Source organism: Phocoena sinus, chromosome 13 (genome assembly GCF_008692025.1).
Source record: "Phocoena sinus isolate mPhoSin1 chromosome 13, mPhoSin1.pri, whole genome shotgun sequence".
Classification (NCBI taxonomy): domain Eukaryota; kingdom Metazoa; phylum Chordata; class Mammalia; order Artiodactyla; family Phocoenidae; genus Phocoena; species Phocoena sinus.
In genome coordinates this window covers 58,029,293-58,049,376 of record NC_045775.1, presented here as the reverse complement: position 1 = coordinate 58,049,376, position 20,084 = coordinate 58,029,293, and the positions used below count along the sequence as shown (strand labels likewise).

At 36.5% G+C, this 20,084-nt stretch overlaps 1 protein-coding gene across 3 annotated transcripts; it reads left to right on the top strand.

Moving 5' to 3' along the window:
* The first annotated feature begins 646 nt into the window (after positions 1 to 646).
* Positions 647 to 19,362, top strand: C1D (C1D nuclear receptor corepressor). 3 transcript variants are annotated; one of them, XM_032653371.1, is made up of 5 exons: positions 647 to 742; positions 12,126 to 12,272; positions 13,037 to 13,103; positions 13,408 to 13,463; positions 16,380 to 19,362. In XM_032653371.1, exons 2-5 carry the CDS (start codon positions 12,135 to 12,137, stop codon positions 16,542 to 16,544), a joined length of 426 nt encoding a protein of 141 aa, XP_032509262.1. In that variant the 5' UTR covers positions 647 to 742; positions 12,126 to 12,134; the 3' UTR covers positions 16,545 to 19,362. The 3 variants fall into 3 exon arrangements, with proteins under 3 accessions (XP_032509262.1, XP_032509263.1, XP_032509264.1); XM_032653372.1 differs by having other exon boundaries at positions 679 to 755; XM_032653373.1 differs by lacking the exon at positions 647 to 742 and adding an exon at positions 8,801 to 9,163.
* The last annotated feature ends 722 nt before the right edge of the window (positions 19,363 to 20,084 follow it).

Below are 20,084 nucleotides of genomic sequence, written 5' to 3'. Positions count from 1 at the left end.
TGTTCAAAGTGCTTTTGTAGGCATTTAATATATGGAATCGCTATTTCACGCATAACTTTTCGTTAAATTACGATTGTGGAATAAAGTCAGGAATGTAAAAACGATGCTCCTAATCGTTCAAGTAGCAATATGCAATCTTTGTCTTTTTTTCCTCTTATGTTTGTTCTGATTTCATTTATTGCAGTGCAGTTTTATGTTTTTTGAAATAATTAGAAATCTAGGCTTCTCTTTTGCCTTTTTATCCATATTTCAAGCAATTCATTTTGATTGTATTTTACAAAATAATCTCGTAGCGATGGGTTGGAAAAACAAAGAACCCGAACTTTCACCACGGATAACTTGGAAAGCTGCTTTGGAGGCTAATTTTGAGGCGGACAATGGGAGAGTAGTAAGAACCTGGGCCCTGCAACGAGTTTCAGCGAACGTAAAAACCAGCACAAAGCTTTAGTAACTAACTTTTTTTTTTCTGGATAAATATGCTCAATTTCTAATCCGGTGGGCGTTGGCTAAATGCAAATCTTGAAAAAGGTGCCAGCGCCCCGCCCCAACCCCCTCCTACACCTTCGGCCTGCGGCGCGGTTGGAGCATGGCCTTTGGAGTCGGAAGAGAAAGGAGCGAAGGGGCGGGGCGAGCAGCGTGAGGTCACCGGAGAGCGCCGCTCGCGCCGCGGGCAGAGCCGGCGCGCCGCTGACGTCACCGCCGCCGACTGTTTTCTGGGAGGCAGGAGTGGAAGGCCCGTGAGGTATTATTCAGAGGTGGGGTTGGAATTTCTCGTGCTTTTAAGTTCGCTTCTCCTGGAAGCGCCCTGTCACCCTCCGGCTGACTGTGGGGAGGGGGACTGGGCTGCGTAGCCTTCCGCGAATGCGAGCGTTGGGGCAGCGTCGTGGCAAGATCCCCCACTTCCGCTTTCCTGTGGTTGCTTGCTGGCTTCGGCCTACCTTGGCCCTTCACGTCTCTGGGTCCGGCCTTTCGCTTTTTCCTCGCTTCTTAGCTCCGCCTCTCAAGTGTTGGAGGGCGGAGAAATTAAGAGCACGTGACTTCACTGTTAATTTTCAGCTGCCTTCAAACCTGGTTGAGGGAGGAAGGCCTAAGTGACAGATGTAGGCGAGTAGCTTTCCCGTGTCATCCGTTATCATTCACATACATGATCACGCACTGCCTGCCACTGCAATGTTAGCCCACCTGAGATGGTAGGCTAATTTCGACCTTAAGGTGAAATCTAATGGAATCTCAAAAAAGTGGTTTTTCTTTACGGCCCAGGAAAGTTTAGTGTGACTGAAACTTCTGTTTGAAAGTATCTTTTGTGTCTTGCTGTTTGTTGACTGCAACAGTTTTGGCTTGATAAAGATGTATCTGTCCGAATGGGATGTTACTAATCATAAATAAACACTTACTAATCTTTTTGGACTGTCTATAGTAGACTGACCCGAGACTTAACCGAATGTTGACTTTGGATTCGAAAATAACCAAATAATTCTTATTGAAATTCCGTGAACTGTTTGTGATTGATGGAAAATGCTAGAGCTCACTGTTTTGTTGAAAGAAAATAATGATTGTGTGGACAATGTTTTTTCAAAATAATTAGAACGGTTCTGAGTCAAAAGATGTTATAGCTGTCTTCAGATAGCTGTGTTATATGTATTGCAGTTCAGAGGTGATATAATTTTTCATAACAGTCTTAAAATTTTCAAATGGCTCTTTATGTGTTTTATCTCAGTTAGCGACTGTTTTCAAACAGTTGACCCTTAAAATATGGCTCTAAATAGTCGCCACTGGGTTGGGGTGTTTGATCATTTTCACTTTAGTAAAATAATAACTAGTATTACTAGTTAATGTATTGAGTCCTGAGCCAGGCACTGTTCTAAGAACTTTACCTATATTATTTATTTAATAAATAAATCTCCTGAGAAGAGATGAGAATATTGTCATAAGCAAATTCCATAGTTTTGGAAGGTAATTTTACTGCTTCACATCAGTAATTTTGAAAACACTTCTAATTAAACTTTAGAATTAACAATTGAAGTAATTTCATTGTAATCTGATTCAATTATTCATCTCGATCTTGAGCAACCTCTTTGTAATTTGTATCTTTTTCTACTGTGAGACTTCGGGATAAATTTGTTTTTAGAGGCTAGCATCTCTATCTTTTCTCCGTGATTTTACTCTATGAAGGAGAGTTACAGGCTGCACTAGTGTAGACTGTCTGCCAAAGACAACAATATTTATGGAGAGATCGTTGTATATATGTTTCACTATCATTTTCTAAGGTAATGCAGTGCAAAAAGGTCATTACGTTAATAGAATTCTGATGCAACATTTGCGGATGTCTCTAGTTTTCTCCCCAAATTATGTATATTTTGGATTTGTTCCTGGCTTAGTTCATAATTGTATGTAACTCTACTTAGTATAGGAATGGAAACAGCCCTGGAATGTACATTATTATATATTTTCTTTTGGATCCACATGGTCACTATCCTAATCTGATATTGAGATTCTCCAAAATTTGGTTCCAGTTTACTTTCATTGTTTTTAGTTAGTGAACAAATAGTTATTAAGTACGTGGCAAGACTTTATGTTAATCATTTGGAGATACAGTGGGTGAATAACCAGTGGAAGGTTTTGAACAGAGGAGTGACATGATCTGGTTTAGGTTTTTAATAGGATCACTCTGCCTGCTGTGTTAAGAGCAAGTTGTTGGAGAGAGGGGTAGGGCAAAGCCAGGAGACTAATTAGGAAGGTGTAATAATTCAGGTGAGTTGATAGCAGCTTCACAGCTGGAAAGACTGTGGTGAGTAGCAGTTCAATTTTGGATGTATTTCGTAGGTAAAGCTAACAGATTTGCTTATGGATTGAATGTGGGTTGTAAGAGAACTGTCAAGGTTTTGGGCTTGGGCAACTAGAATGGTTAATTACCATTAACTGAGAAGTGGAAAACTATGGGAGGAGCAGGTTTGTGAGGGAGAATTGGGAGTTCATTATGATGTGTTAAGTTTGAGATCTCTGTTAGTCATCCAAGTGGAGATGTTGAGTAGGCAATTGAGTCTACCAAGTCTGGAGTTCAGTGGGGAGGTCATTGCTGGAAAAGAACATTTGGGAGTTGTCAGATGGTATTTAAAATCGTGAAACTGGAGACAGTCGCCAAAGGAGTGAATGTAAACAGAAAAGCAGTACAAGACGTGAGTCTTTAGGCATCTTAGCCTTTATAGGTTTGGGGAGATGAAGACCCAACAAAGTAGACAGAAAGAACAGCCATCAGGGGACAAGGACAGTTTTGAGAGTCTATAGTGTTGTGGAATTCAGACGCTATTCTCAGACGCTGGTTATGGATCAGATAGATAAATGAGGACTGACATTTTTGGATTTATCAAGATACATGAGAAGGAGTGTTATTAATGGATAAGTGATAACGGTCTGGAGAACCTTGGGAGCAAAGAGGAAGAAAAGACTACTTTTGTTTGGGAGATATGGAAGGCTTTATAGAAGAGAGGGCATTTGATGTGTGTTTTAAAGGATTAATAGGTTTTACTAGGCCCAGAAGACAGGGGAGGAGTGGGGGGAGGGGGTATTGCAAGCAGAGGAAAAAGCCTTACTTCTCTCCCTTCAAAGCCATACCTCCCAGTCAGCTGTCTTCAAGATGCTTTCGCAAGTCCTTTCCTTTGTATCCATTAGTCAGTTCCTCATTCTGGATTACCATTCTTGCTCCAGGCCTACTGAACCCTGCTAAAGAAATTCACAAAAGACCCAAATTAATGCTACCACCTTCAAATGGGTCCTTTCTCGATTGTCTGACAGTTGCTTTATTTATCCCTACTCTCTACCTAGCACATACTCCACATTTACTCAGCATTGACTACGTGCCAGGCACTGAGGAGTCATTTCTTTAATAGATATTTATTTAGCATCTATGACATGCTACCCTGATATTTGGAGTGTATATGAGCAAAGACTTGCCCTGCACGGTGCTTACAGTCCAGTGTGGATGATGGACACTATTCAAATAATCACAGAAATATAAAATTACAACAGTGATATGGAGAAATACATGGTGCTGTGAGACTGTGTAACTAGTGGATGTGACTCAATGTGAGGCAAGAGGGAATGCTTCCTTGAGAAAGCATTGTTGATGAGGAAGCCGAGTTAAACAGGCCAAACATGTTGGTGGCAGGGAGTCCTCACAACAACTCTAGGAGGAGTTTCTAGAGAGCACGAGGCTGGAAAGGCTTTTGTACCATGAGAATAGGGAGAAAGTGGCCTTATGGTGGCTAGAAAATTTAGGTGTAGGGAAGGCAATCCATTCATATAGTTCTCTGAATAAAATAGAGCTAAAGAATATAGGGTTTTTTTTAAATAAATTTATTTATTTTTGGCTGCGTTGGGTCTTCATTGCGGTGCGCGGGCAGTCTCACTCTATTGTAAACTTCCCCTTTTATCTGTCGGTGAACATTACGTAAATCTGTAATTTCACTAGGGGTTGCAAAATGGTGATTTTCTTTTTTTTTTAAAGGTTATGATTTCTTCCACATTTGTTAACTGGAATTTGAGCTCTAGTTTTATTACTTGGGAACCTGACAGTCATCAATAACATGTCTATTGTGGAAAAATGCTGTCAGAGCAACAATTTGTGATGCCAGGAATATACGTTTCCTGGCTATAGTTCTGGAGGCTTAAAGGAGTGTGATGGTCTTTTTGATGTGTCAGCTTGGCTAGGCTGCAGCCCCCATTCAGTCCAACACCAAACTAGCTATTGCTCTGAAGGTGTTTGTAGATATAATCGAAATACACAAACAGTTGACTTTTATTATTCTAGATAATCTGGGTGGGCTTGATCCAATTAATTAGAAGGCTTTAGAAGCAGAGCTGAAGCTTCCCTGATGAAAAAGAAGTTCCACCCGTGGACAGCAGTTTCAGCTTGCAGCCAAGAGTTCCAGCATGTTCTTTCTTGCTTACCTGCCCTGCAGATTCCTCCACAATTGCATAAACCAGTTTCTTGCAGTACATCTCTTCAGAATACCTCCTACTGGTTCCGCTGCTCTGGTTGAACCCCAGCTGGTACCAGGAGCCACTCTCTAGGCTCTCATGTTCTCTAACAAAGTGGGGTGAGGAGTGGTGGCAAGGGTCAGAGAACCTACTTTTGTTAGGATAACCCTATAATTTATTGCTCAAACTGGGACTTCTGAAAGAGAAATGGGGAGCTGAGCAGTTGGCAGGCTGAAACAATAGACATACATGGGGACTCTCTTGGGCAAGTTGAGACATAAAGTCATTCTGTGTGTCAGCCACTGGTGACACATCAGCATGGCGGTGACATATTGATGACACCACCCCCTCAGGGAGCTTGTAGTCAAGGTTAAGTAAATCAACACATGTCACCAGATAGTGTTTTAGGTGACATGAGAACCTGTAGCTGTGCTTATCCAGACAGAGGGAATGGGAGGGTGGCACTCAGAGAAGTCCTATGCACTAAAGGGAAACCTGATTTTACCTCCAAACGTAAGCAGGGTTTGGTTTCACAAAGTGAAGTGGGAAGGATGTTTCACGTATAGAGAGCCACACAGACGAAAGGTTAGGCTGAATGGGCATAGAACATCTGGAAAACTGCCGTGGTGGCTACAGCTATAGGATTGGAAGAGGGGAGCAATGAAAGATGAGGCTAGTCAGGCAAGCAAGGGCCACATCGTAAAGGGCCTCATGTCCATAGAAGGGGTTTGGAGTTTATCTTCAAGGTGGCGGGAAACTATTGCAGGGTTTTAAGCAGGGGTGTACCATGACCAGACTATCTTTATGGAAAAGTTATGTTTTGTAACATCCTAACATTGAGAGTGGAGAAAAATTGACAGTAGGGAGACTACTCCAAGGCTCTTGAAATGATCTAGTTAGTGAGAATGGGGGAAAGCTTGTGGCTAAGGAGATTAAGGAGGCCGTATTGACAGAACTGATGGGACTGGGGCCTGAGGAAGCGATGAGGGGCGACTTCCAGGTTCCAGGCTGCACTGAGCTCCCTGAAGCAGAGAATGGAGGGGAGGAGGTAGGGGATGATGTCGTGTGCCCCTCCTTTTCTCCTGTTGGCACTGTGGCTCTCATCACCAACGAGAGGAGGGAAGGAATGGCAGTAACGTCCTGTAGGGATTGCTGGGCAGGGTTTCTCCCCTCTGCCCCTGAGTCTCAGCCAGACCTTCCTGAGGGATGAAGAGAGGCACCTTCTCTCATGCCCTCTTCCACTTGCAGCCTGCGCTTTAGAAGGAGTAGGTGGAGGGGTGGGGAGTCCCTGTAGAACCAGGCATAGAGTGAAGGGCAGAGGGGGGTGAGTTCTCTTCTTTCTCTTCTTTGGACATTTACCACGTACAGTCTTGGGCAAGTTACGGAAACTCACTGTGGGTCCGTTTGTTGTCTGTGAGGAGTAAATGAATGAATGTGTGTGGCTGCTTAGAGTAGTGCCTGGCTCACAGGCAGTGGGGTTCAGATGTTGGCTATGGCTGCTGATAACCATCCATTCACTGCTTCATCCTGGCATCTGGGTAACAAAGGGGACCAGAGGGCGGCTTCTGCAGCTCCCTCCTTGCAGTGCTCCCTGTGGAAGGAACAAACACTCAGGAACTATCTGTACAGAATGTTAGAAGAAATCATTTTAATTGGGGGGGATTTCTGATAATAGAAGAACCTTTATTTTTCAGTCTACCTTGCCTTTATTTTTTAGTTAGGAAAAAGGCAAGTGGTTCAGTTCAGATTTAATGAGAGTCATTATTCTTACTTACTGCCTTGCTTTCAGTGTTCACCGTAACCCGTTTTAACAATAAATAACTACTTGTTTACTGGGGCTTAGGGACAAGGAATAATAGCAGGAAAAATCCCTTTCATGATTTTGAGAAGGGAAATATTTTCCAATAGAAAAATCGGATGAAAAAATTCACATTTAAATAAAGGCTTTTTTGTGTTTTTTATACTTGCAGTATTTGTTAAAAGCCAAAATAATTTATTAAAATATGCCTTTATTTAAATTTAATGATTGTTTATTTTTATTACAATTTTAATACATGCTTTTTGAAATAACGAAATTTAAACAACGAAGAATGAAGAGCTAAAAACATGAGTCTGCTTTGATCCCATTCGCATTTCCTATCCCTTCTCAGAAAGAATGTCTATTTTTGTATGTCTCCTTCCAGACCTTTTTCTACATATCTACATCTACAATTTTTTTAAATAAATGGCATCTGTTAGACACATTACGTGTTATATACTATGTTCTATGACTTTTTTTCACCACTTATCGTGTATTACTACATAAAGATTTACTTCTTTATTTTCACTCTTTTGGATGGATGTGGTATAATTCATTTAACTGTTCCCCTATTGATGACTATTTAGATTATTCCCAGTGTTTGGTTATAATGTCTTCATTCAACAAATGTTTATCGACTGCTGGGCAGTGGTAGTGAACAAAACTGCCTGTTTTCATGTAGTTACCTTCTTTTGGAGGTAGACAGACAATAAATGAAATATGTCAGATGCTGTTGAGGCCTGAAGGGTGAAGAAGGAGATAGGAAGTGCTGGGAATGAGAAGAGGGGTATGCATTTTAAAATAGGATGGTCAGGAAAGCTTTACCAATAGATAACATTTGAGTAGAGATCTGGCAGAGGTGACGTCATGAGCTTTGAAGCCATTGGTGGGGGAGAAACATTCTAGGAAGGAGCAAAGTCCAGAGGCTCTGAGATGGGGGCATGCCCAATGAGAAGAAGAGCAGTGAGGCCATTATGGCTGGAATGGAGTGAGCCAGGGGCAGAGTGGGAGGAGATGAGGTCACAGAGGAGGCAGCAGAGAGTCAGGGTTTTTTCGGCCACTATAAAGACTTTGTCTCTTCCTGAGTGAGGCGGCAAGCCTTTGAAGGTTTCCAAGCAGAGGCATGGTAGAATCTGACTTAGATTTGAGATGATCACTTTCTTGATAATAAACTATTGGAATGGAAACAGGGAAGCCATTTAGAAGGCTATTGCAACAATATAGGCAAGACACAATGATGGCTTGGACTGGCTCGGACTAGGGTGGTAGCAGTAGAGGTGGTAGGACTTGAATATGTTTTAAAGATAGGGTAAGAGAGGAGTCAAGGACTATTCTGTAATTTTAGGTCTGAGCAATCGAAAAGGTGGAGTTGCCATGAAATGAGATGGCGAGGACTGCAGTAGGCAAGATTAGATTCTTTTTCTTTTCATTGAAGTATAGTTGATTTACAGTATTGTGTTAGTTTCAGGTGTATAGCAAAGTGATTTGGTTATATATGTGTGTGTGTGTGTGTGTGTGTGTGTATGTGGATACACACACACACAGTAAGTCCCCTACATACGAACCTTCAAGTTGTACACTTTCAAAGATGCGAATGTTCGTTCACATGTCCAGTCATGTAAGTTAGTTCAAGTGTCTGGCGTACATTGTCACTTGCATGCATCCTCTACAAGTGGTTGTCCTTTTATGTACTTTACTGTATAGTACTATATAGAGTACAGTAGTACGGTATGTTTATTTCCTGACTGTTCTCTCGATGCCATCCCCTGTGTGCCAGCTGTTGTACTGTACTACTGTAATTTTCAAGGTACTGTACTGTAAGGTTAAAAACGTTTTCTTTATTTTTTGTATTTGTTTGTTTTTTATGTATTATTTGTGTGAAAAGTATTATAAACCTATTACAGTACAGTATTATATAGCTGATTGTGCTAGTTGGGTACCTAGGATAACTTTGTTGGACTTACGAACAAATCGGACTTACGAACACGCTCTCGGAACTGAACTCGTTCATATGTAGGGGACTTACTGTATATGCACACACATACATACATATACTTTTTCAGATTCTTTTCCATTATAGGTTATTACAAGATAAAGTAAGCAAGATTAGGAATTGGGCTTTGGGCACATTACATTTGAGAATCTATTAACAGCCAACCAAGGTACTGAGTAAGCGGTTGGACATTAAATTTGGAGTTCAGTGGCGAGGTCAGGGCTGGAGATGCAAACCTGGGAGTCATCAGTTTATTAATATAGTTTAAACCCAGAGCTCACCTAGAGAGTAAATTAGAGAAGAGATTCAAGGACAGCCCTTGGGCACGTCAAGGTTAAGAGGCTTGAGGATATGAAAAGGATGCAGCAAAGAAGACCAAGAAAGCAACCTGTGAGGTAAGAGAGAAACCAAGGAAATGTGATGCCCTAGAAACCAGACAGACTGAGCCAGCTATGTCAAATGACAAGAACTGAGAATTGACCATTGAATTTGACAGTGTGGCTGAGTGGGTGACCTTGACAAGACCAATTTTGAGTGAGAAATAGGGGGCCTGATTGTAGTAGATTCAAGAAAGAATGGAAGGAGAGGAACTGGAACTCTAGTATTCAATATTAGCAACAGTTTTTGAGGAGTTTGTTCTAAAAGGGAGAAAGAAAATGGGGCTTAAGCTGGAGGGGCATATGAAGTCAAGGTGTTTCTTTTGTTTCTTATCTAAGATGGAGGAATAAAATGTTTCAAGCTTATGGGCAATGATCCAGCAGAGAGAAAAATTGATGTCAGGCAAAGTCCCCACTTTAAGAGAAGGGTCCGAAGAGTCCATTTTAATAAACTTATATGCGTGTATACAAGGATTTCTGTAGGCTACTTTCTGAAGAGGATATCCTGAGTCAAAGGGTGTGTGCATTTAAGAAATCTGTACCAATTTATATTCCACTTCCAGTGTATACCCTTGCTAACGTCAAACTTTGCCAGTCTTTAAAATTATTGCCAATCTGATGGGTGAGATCTTCATTATTTTAATCTGTTTTATGCTTTGTAGGAACTCTTTATATAATCTGACTAATCCTTTGTTGTATTTTGGCACATATTTTCTCCCGTGCTGTTTCTTGCATTTAACTTTGCTTATGGTATACTTTTACCATATAGATGTTTTTTCAGTTTTTATGTATTTAAGTCTGTCAGCCATTTCCTTTTATAGCATTTGGGTTTCATTTGGAGTATATACATATTTTATATAATGTATATAATCTTTTAATACATTTATCTTTTAAATTCATCTGGAGTTTATTTTTGTGTATGTGGTGAAATAGGTATCTAAGTTTTCCATCTCCTTCTATGTTCTTAAACAGTTAAATACCATAAAAATTAACTGTTTCTTAAAGGTTTGGAAGAAATTACCTATAATATTTTCTAGACTTGGAACCTTTTTGGAGCATAGATCTTTGACTTCTTTAAAGTGTTTTCTTTTTTTTTTTTTGTCTGTGTAATGATCTATTTGTTTTGTGTACTTCTTTTTAGGTTAGTTTTGGTATTTTTTTTTTCCTAGCACCTCATTCTTATCATCCAGATTTTTCAAATTTATTGGTTTAAAATTTTATGTAAAGAAAAGAAATATCAAGTCTTCTCTATATTTGTGTCTGTCCCTGTACTAATACCTTTATCTGGGCAGTAGATGCTGGAGCTGTCCTTTCACAGATTGGGAGATTGGTTTAGCAGCTTTCAGCCTGCATGGTTCACCTCTTACTGTCCTTCATCTTGGATTTTTTCCTAGATTCTCCTTCTCTTTTGTTTGTAAGGGATTGCAGGCTCCTTGGTTCTGTTCCCTATCAGTCTAATCCCATTTGCTCTTTAGCTTATAAAAATTTCTGCTGTTGAGGTCGGCTGATGGATATGTGCCCTTCTTGGTTTCCAGCATCACTGTGGACTTATTTTTGTGTTTCTTCTGTCATTTTGGAGAGATTTTTCTGGGAGGAATGAGAGGCAAATCCGTATTTTCAGTTAACTTTTTGAAATAGGAAGTCACAGTTCTTTCCTGTGTGGTTTTCTTTTCTCATAGTCCTTTGTTTAATTGCTGTTTGCACAGTAGTTGGATAATAACTTTACAGTGTGAGTAGTAATAGACCCCTGGACTTCACTTTTTAAAAATTTTAAATGAAACCAGATGTCTCAGTGGACTGTATTTGTTGAATAGAAATGTGGATATATTGTGACTAAATATTCAAGTAGTACTTTTAAAACTTAAATGACATAGTCATAACATTTAGAATTATAAGGGACTTTAGAGATCATTAGACCAAATGCCTTATTTAATGGATGAGATATTTGGAGCCCAGAGAGATTCAGTGATTTATCTAAGGTAACAAAGTCAGTGATCAGGCAAGGTGGAAAGCCCGAGTCCCTTTACTTCAGTTTGGCTATGCTGTTTGTTATTTTGTACATTCTTGATGTTCTCCTTAGCTGTGTAATGAAAGAGGTATTTTCAGCTAATAAAACCTAAGGATGGTACAGTGGCTTGGAATTGCTTCTGAAATTTGATCTTAGATACCATATTAAATACATTGATGTGGACTTTTCTTTTCCTCATATAGCTATTAAATATTATGATGTAAATGTGAATTTTAAAGAATGGGCTGTCAAGGTATGCTCTAGCCTAAATGAAAACCATACAGTTTATTTCTCCATTGTTTCATCTTTTCTGCTTACAGACTTTATGTGATCTATTTACTCTTGAATTTCTTATTAATATTTTAAGCTTAAGGAATATATATAAATATAAATATAGGCTTGAAAAGTAATTTTAGTGATAAATAATCATAAAATATTTCAGATCTAAGATTTCTAATTTTTTGGTTTAATATACCATGCTGCTAGATCAACATCTAAATTTACAAGTGCTAATATGTATGTTTTTTAAAAAAAGAGCTTTGCTTATTTTTTTCAGCAAGCATTAGAGGGTAGTGTATATTTATCACACTTTCATTGCTTTGCTTGGTCTTTAACTTCAACAGAAAGTTTTTTAAATGTAGGGTTTTTATTATTGATATAACATGTTTGGTAGTCGTATCTCTTTAGTTCTCAAAAAGCATCGAGGGATTGAGGGATTGATATGTGTAGCATTAATGAACTTGGGTGGGTCCTATCCTGGCAGCCCACCCCCACTCCCCAGCAGCCTAAGAAGAGGGGAAGTTTAAACGTGGTTACTCCAGAATTATGTTCTAAGAAGATTTGTTTAATTAACTTCAGGTTTTAACTCTTTTAGCACTTTTGAAACATATGATATGACCTATTAATTTTTTTTTGTAACCTAGAGAGCATTCTCTGTCTCCAGTATGAGCTAAGAATTTAATTTTTTCCCAGTTGAACATAATGGCAGGCGAAGAAATTAATGAAGACTATCCAGTAGAAATTCATGAATATTTATCAACATTTGAGAATTCCATTGGTGCTGTGGATGAGATGCTGAAGACCATGATGTCTGTTTCTAGAAATGAGTTGTTGCAGAAGGTATTTTAAGTAATTTCTAAAAATGTATTCATAAAACCGAGTGCTATGTTATGAAACATATAGAAGAAGAAACAGATACATGAAATATGCCCCTTTCCCCCTTTATTTCAATTTTTAAGTGTTTGGATATCTTTAAGGGGAAAATATAACAAACTCCAAGCTTAGGAAATACCTCCTAACTATATTTTTATTTTGACTTGGTTTTGAATAAAAAAAAGCTCTCCCAGCATTCTTTTTGACAGACTCTATCTTTGACCTTTTAAGTATTACAATGATGTTATCAGGGTTTCTGGAAACCCTATAGGACAAAAAGAGTAAATTGACTTTGACAGTCTAAAACAAATCTCATTATGTTTCTTCTGTCTTTGGTATTGCCTAAGCATTTTAGCCTGCTTCTTATACATAAAGGCATCATGTACAATGTTTATATTGATGAATTACTTTTGACATACAAAGCCCAGATTGTAAATCCTGAAATTAAAATAATTCAAAAGAATTTTTTTTTATTTTGGATTATACACATTCCTGTTTAACTTAAAGATGGTACGCTGAAGTGAAAATTTGTGGGCAAAAATCACTGGTTAACAAAACTTTTCTTTTTGCAAATTATTTCCAGATTATTTAGTTTGATTATTGGATTATAGGAAGTGAAAAAAACATTTCTTTGATACATTGTACTTGGTGAAAGTTTAAAATATGTGATGGTGCTCAAAGTTTTAATTTCTTTTTTCTTTTTCTTTCTCTCTCTCCCTCTTTTTTAATAGTTGGACCCACTTGAACAAGCAAAAGTGGATTTAGTTTCTGCTTACACATTGAATTCAATGTTTTGGGGTATGTATATTACTTTAGAGTTAATTAGAAAGCAGATTATTTACCATGTCAAAGGTGACTTATTTTTTAAAATGCTAGCAATTATACTTTATGGCAGTTTTAATAGTCAGATATTTATTTCTTTTTAAATCAGAATACCAGATGCCCATGAGCCACACATACATTTAATATTACAAAGAGGTTGAATAATTTAAGATTTAGTTAATAATTTGTGTGACGTTTCCTTTTTGTAACTAGAGTTTCTTTAATTAATGCTCTTAATTAATATATATGCATTTTATTCCATGAAATCTTTCTCTTGTAGTTTATTTGGCAACGCAGGGAGTTAATCCTAAGGAACATCCAGTAAAGCAGGAATTGGTAAGATTGCAGTGGATCGATTTCTTTTTATTTTACGTGTAATGTCTGTTGTAGTGTTTCTAAAGGTAAAATCGCAGTACCTTTATCACACTAATTGTGGAGAACAGAATTATTTGGGATGAAATTACAAAAGTGAGCCAGATTTCATCGTGCCTTTAGTTTTTCTTTCTCTCACCTTTGTCAGAGAAGGGTGTTCCATATATTATATAAATCTGTGGATGGGAAAATGTCACGATTCTAGTAATTATTTATAAGTGCTATATTATTTTTCCTATAAATTCTTGAAATCCTGTTCATCTCTACAACTGCCTGTTTTTTTTTTTAAACTCTTATGCAATTCTTAAAAGTATATTCTAGTTGATTTACTAGCCAAGACAGGAAAGTTTCTCCTCCACCGTTTCAATTCTTCCATTAATTCATTTTCTCAGCAGTAAAGAATCCACTTCGGCAACAAAGCTAAAAGCTTTTTTGGCACCAGTTGTATGTGTACTGTCCAGTAATTCTGCATTAGTGACATATTTACAACCTGTAATAAATCTTCTAGGTTTGTCTTTGTATTCCATTTAGATGTATAAGTATAGTATATTATATAAGGTCTGGTATCTTGGAGTTTTTGCTGACTTCAAAAATTAAATCATTCAATTTGAAAGAAAAAAATTTAGAAATCAAACTTACGGTTACCTTCTTGACTTGGCTTTATGAATAAGAATATTAATAAATTTATTCTTTGTGTTTATAAAATATAAGGTAAATAGATATGTGAAATACACTTGACACTGTATTATTGTTCTAAAGTTTTATGGTGGTTGATATGTATGTTTTTTTATAACTTAGTAAAGTACTTGGCCATTTATTTAAAAAATGAGTAAACCAGATCTGCCGTCTTCAATTTTTAAATGTGTAGACTAAGACATTTTCTTCTTTTAAATTTCTTGGGGGAAAAGTAAATTTATTTTTAAATACAGAAATTGTGAAAGATACTTAAAGCAAAAATATAAAGCAGTATGATCCACAGAGCTTGATTTGACAAGTGATACTGGCTTTAAATCTTAAGAAGTATGCATTGTATCATCTGCTTTCACCTTTCTAATATGAACTTTACATTTATGAAATTCCTCTTTCTTCTCTTAAACACAGAGTTATTTGGAGTAGTGTAATACTTAATTCTGTCACTGGAAAAAGATAAAATCATCTGCCTTCTTTTTCCCTCAGAATCCACTTTATGGAGGAGTACATTTATATTTTGGACAAGGGTTGTTAAATGAAAAGCATCCATAAACCTATTCCCCTTTTCTGACCTTGTGACAGATGTCACTAATTGATCACAGAGTTAGTATGTGAGAGGAAGCCTATTTGCCATATCTATCATGAATGGAGAAGGGCATTGAAAATAGTTTATTCATTTGACAAATATTTGAATGCCCACTGGAAGCCAGGCATTATTTCCAAGTGAGATAATTCCTCAGTGAATAAAGCCAATAAATATCCCTGCCTTTGTGGCAGGTGCCAGACTATCTAGTGGAGGGAAACAAACAACATAAACAAACAAACAACAAATAATAAATACATATGAATATATAGTATGTTAGAAAGTTACGTTGTGGGAAAAAAGAAAAAAATAGCACAGAGTAAGGGGCATTGGAGTGCTTGGGTAGGATTGCCATTTTCAATAGTAAAGGCAACACTTATTAACAAGGTGAACATTTGAGGAGACTGGAAGGAAGAGAGGGCTGGCCATGTGGGTTTGTGAGGGAAGATCATTCTGGGCAGGGCTGGATTGGGTGTGTGTTGTGAGGACTTTGGCTTTTACTCAGAGAAATAGGGAGCCATGAGAGGGTTTTGAACAGGGTTGTCAGTTTCTTAAAATTAAAAAATTCTAAGGTTCTGCATTTTTCTGTGTATGTTTATATAACTATTTTGATTATTTTACTGAAACTTTTAAGCAGTGATCAATCATTTACTCTGCTGTTTTATAGCTCTCACGCCTTTATTTCTCCAACTGAAGTATAGAATAGCCCTTTATTCTGATTAGTGGTCTCAGAAGATTCAAAGTGGTACAGCAACCTAGTATGTTTCTCACCTTGTAAAGTCTGATTAGAACTGTATATTTCATTAGAAAATATCATGTGCTTTTCAGTCAGAACTATGACATTGGATAAAAAGATCTTATATTTTCATTATACTTATTTTAATTGTGACATGAAGGTAACACAAAAAAAATAAATAGTTAAATACGCCTTAGCCATTTGCTGTTTAGAAAAATTTCTGGAGAGTTTAGTTTGTATGTTGAAAGTATGTGAAAGCTTTATTTTAATTAATTAATTATTTATTTATTTAGGCTGCGCCAGGTCTTAGTTGCAGCATGTGGGATCTTAGTTGTGGCATGCAGCTTTCTTAGTTGTGGCATGTGGGCTTCTTAGTTGCGGCTTGCAAACTCTTAGTTGTGGCATGCATGTGGGATCTAGTTCCCTGACCAGTGATTGAACCCGGGCCCCCTGCATTGGGAGTGCAGAGTCTTACCCACTGGACCACCAGGGAAGTCCCGAAAGCTCTATTTTAGATTATAGACTTCAGATACAAGAGAGTTAGTGTATGGATTTAGGTGAATGCTAAATTTAAAAATTTAGTATAACCACATATAAACAATTAAATGTTTATCTCTGTAGTGTCTAGATCTTCCTCTTTTGAAACACTCAGAACACTTCTGAAATGACTTTTTTGATATCTGTATTCCCGTCAGACTGTGAACTCCAGGAGCACATGGAGTGTGTTTATCCTATTCGCTTTGCACTTATTAGCGCCACTCAATAAGCAATAAATACAAAGCTGTTGAATTGAACTGAGGTATAGTATAGTAGAACTCAGTGGTGAGCAGCTTAGTAAATCTGTTGCCTTTCTTCTTTTTTTGTCTTTAAGGAGAGAATCAGAGTATACATGAATAGAGTCAAGGAAATAACAGACAAGAAAAAGGCTGGCAAGCTAGACAGGGCTGCGGCTTCAAGATTTGTAAAAAATGCCCTATGGGAACCAAAACCTAAAAATGCATCCAAAATTGCCAATAAAGGAAAAAGTAAAAGTTAACCTTTTGGTTTTGATGTACACATATTCAAAAAGTACATAATTTTTATTGTTTTCCACAAAATAGATGATGATTATGTGCCATTGTAAGGTTTAAATGTATTCCATATTGAATTCGTGTGTAAAATTTGCATTTTAAATTTGTAATGCTAAATACTTTTCCCCCAGAAAGATTAAGTTATCCTTATTGATTTTCCTATAGAACATTATGTGGTTTTTTTTAACATTGTGGTATATTTTATATTTATAGTTTACTGTTTCTTGACAAGACTCTTATTTCCTTACATAGGTCAATTTTTCAAGTGCCATTTTATAAGCAACTATGAAATTTAAGTTAAATGTTCTTTGCAAACATTTGTCTATTTTCGATGAATAATGATTTTATGAAGTATGCTGAAGTTTTAATACATCTGTTTTCACTATATAATATTAGGAAAGAAAGAAATGACTTAAATGTCCATTTTTTCTGTGAAGTTATTTCATTACGCTTTCATGATTTTGGGAATTACTGCTTTTTGTGATATTTGAAGTATGAAATTAAGACTTTTAAGGTTATTCTTTAATTCTTGGTACTTTGCCACCATGTCCCATTTAAAGTAAAATATATTCTCATTAACTTTAGATTGGAAATGAGGTTGTATATTGATGGCTGAATTTTGGCATAATGGCTGTACCCTATCAGTAAAGCTGTAAGTGTTGTGTAGCTGACCTGTTTCTTATTTTTCTCTTTTGAGTAAATTTTCTCTTGAAATTAGGAAGGTAGTTTTTAGAAATCCTTAGGAATGGGGGAATTCACGAGTTTTTGTTCCTTATGCATAGTGCCCACAGTTCTCTTGGCCTCATGTTTTCAGAGTTTTTTATTCTATGTTTCTGAGGCTATGGCAATTACATAGAAGTATTTTGGAACAACTTTGTATGTTATTTAATGCCACTTAAGCAGAGGAGAAATCCAAAGGAGATTACATTGTGTTTATATTCTGATTTATTTTTCTGCAGTATTTGCTACAGAGAATTCTAAATATTAAACGAATTTTTTTATGTCTAAGCCCATGAATTTTAATTATATACCCTTAATGCTTTCAGTCTTTGAATTCACATCATTATGTATAGGAATGCCAAGTACAGTAAAATACTTTAATTTTTGAAAATGAAGTTGTTAAAATTTTTTGCGTGACTAATTCTCCATAAGTAACCTTGAATAAATGGATTTCTTGATTTATGGTAGCGGATATTGGAAATGGTCTTAAAATGTAATGGATTTTGTAACGCATGTTGAACTCTATGACACATGAAGAGGTGGTCACTGATAGATGCAGAAAGACTTCTGGCTCAGATGTCAGACGATTTTTGAAGTGGAAGAACACTTATAGTTAGTTCACTCCTTTTTTCACCTTCGGCTCCTCAAAATTCAAATTTTTTTTTTTTTAAAGTGACTTCTTCATGAGAGAAATAAATGTTATTAAGATCAAATATAGTGGCCTAGTGTTATTTATTGCAAAGAAGGTTATAGCTTGCATTTCTTTATATTTTCTCATTTCATTAAGAAAAAAAGTTAAATGAAAAATGTCATGCAGTTGCAGAAAGTCATTAGCCAAATTATTGGTTTGTGAAAGTCCAATTCTGCCTTCTCTTAAACTGGAGATTCTTAAGTGAACAATTCTTTTAAGTGTTTATTAGAGGTAAAAAACAATTTGAGTGTATTCCATTTTATTATGTATGATTTTAAGTACTTACTCGCACATAGTAAGGAGCTGAGTGATAGTAAGTGTATTGGGTTGCTTATTTTTTGTCTATGCATTTCACAAATACTTAATGACATTTACATTGTTAAATACTGTGCTAGGTTCCAGATAAGACAACTCCAGCCTTTATTCTATTTTAAGTATTATGAAAACACTAGTCTTTTCATTCAATTCAGTTTTTCAGAGTTACTGGAAAATTTATGACAAGTTGTGCTCATTAACCTTAGTCAGAATCATAAAGGGTGATGGGTTGATCTATTTGACTATGGTACAGTTATTGTTAGCATAGTTTGTTCCAAATGACAGTCTGCTCTAAGGTTAGATGTTAATTATATCTTGTATTAATCTCTTTGGGAATTAACAAATTGGAGGGGTTATAGCTATAGATACTTTTAAGATTAGAATTATGGATTATTAATCTAATACTAAATAATGAGATTTAGTCTTTTAATATTATTTTAAGCACAATTTTCTTACTGTTCATAGTTGCAGGATGGGAATTCATTTTAGTAAGTAGAATATTTTAAGAGGAAAACTGAAGCTTGAATTATGGTTTACATTCCTGGAATTTGAGGTTATGTCAAATTGATTGGTTTTTAAGATACCCTGCAAATTAAAAAAATTGTTCTACTTAGCTATTAGAAATGGATTAGTATTATTTCTAAATGAGCCTTTAAAAATTGACTAGAAATACAGGAAATGCTTAAAAAATGGACAATGTATTGAATATAGATACTTTTTCCTAAGCGTAGGTCATTGGAGAAAAAGATGTTTTAGGAATCACTTAGCTTATAATACTGTTAAACCATACCTTTATGCAATAAATTATCAGAAATTCTGGCTTTACAAAGTAACATTAACTGAGAAAGGTTTGAACAGTGATTCTGAGCCTCATGTAATAGCTAAGTTTGGTAGATAAAGCGGAGAAAAAGAAGAACTGGCATCTTGTTTCCTCCCTTCATAGAATAGTTAGTAAACTTGCTCTGATAAATTCAGGGGCTCTTTTAACTGAATAGCAACCTATTTTATATAAATGTGATCTGAATGTACTTAACTAATAAAAACATTTCTTTTCCCTATATCCTGGTCTAAAACTCATCAGTTTTGGAAATACAAACCATATTTTGCTTATTTTAAATATTAGCCTTTTATAGTTTTCATTAACAATTATGTTAGGAGGAAAAGTATACAGATTTTATTACATTATTCTGTAGATTTGTTCTCCTTGATTAATTTGGTATTATATTGCTTGTGTGCAGGATTTCAAGAAAATGCTTTGAATAACTTTGGTTTGCAGATTTGTTTTCCTTTCAGGGAGCAGCCACCCTCTGACCTGATGTGCCTTTTAAAGTGTTTATTTTATGGTCTAATTTTAATATAGCCAGGAAGATTAGTTAAAGCTATCCAGAAAAGGGGGTAGCTATAGTGATATCTACTGGCAATTGAGGCTTAATTTTAATTCTGTAACCCCCTACTCCCAATCTTAGGCCAAAAACCAAAACCAGCCTAGCTCTGTTTATAAAAGGTTGAGAAAACAAGCCAGTCCCTTCCCTCCGACACCCCTCCCCAAAACCTTGAAGTCTGGCAAGTGTATCATGGCAAAATAACTGCATGCAAGATGTCAATTTTGTAAAGTGATATATTTCAGATAGTACACAAAATTTCATGGCAGGAAAGATAAGCTTTCATAAATGAAACATTATTTCCTTTCAGTTTAGTGTTGCCTTTAAGGTGTGCCGTTTCAGTTTGGCAGCTACAATAAATGATTGAAGGAACTTGAAGATAATTCAGCATTTCAAGA

Coding starts and splice junctions, on each gene's coding strand:
- C1D (XM_032653371.1), top strand. CDS start 12,135: ATGGCAGGCGAAGAAATTAATGAAGACTATCCAGTAGAAATTCATGAA. Junction 13,104..13,407: donor ATTGAATTCAATGTTTTGGG/GTATGTATATTA, acceptor TTTCTCTTGTAG/TTTATTTGGCAACGCAGGGA. Junction 13,464..16,379: donor ATCCAGTAAAGCAGGAATTG/GTAAGATTGCAG, acceptor TTTGTCTTTAAG/GAGAGAATCAGAGTATACAT.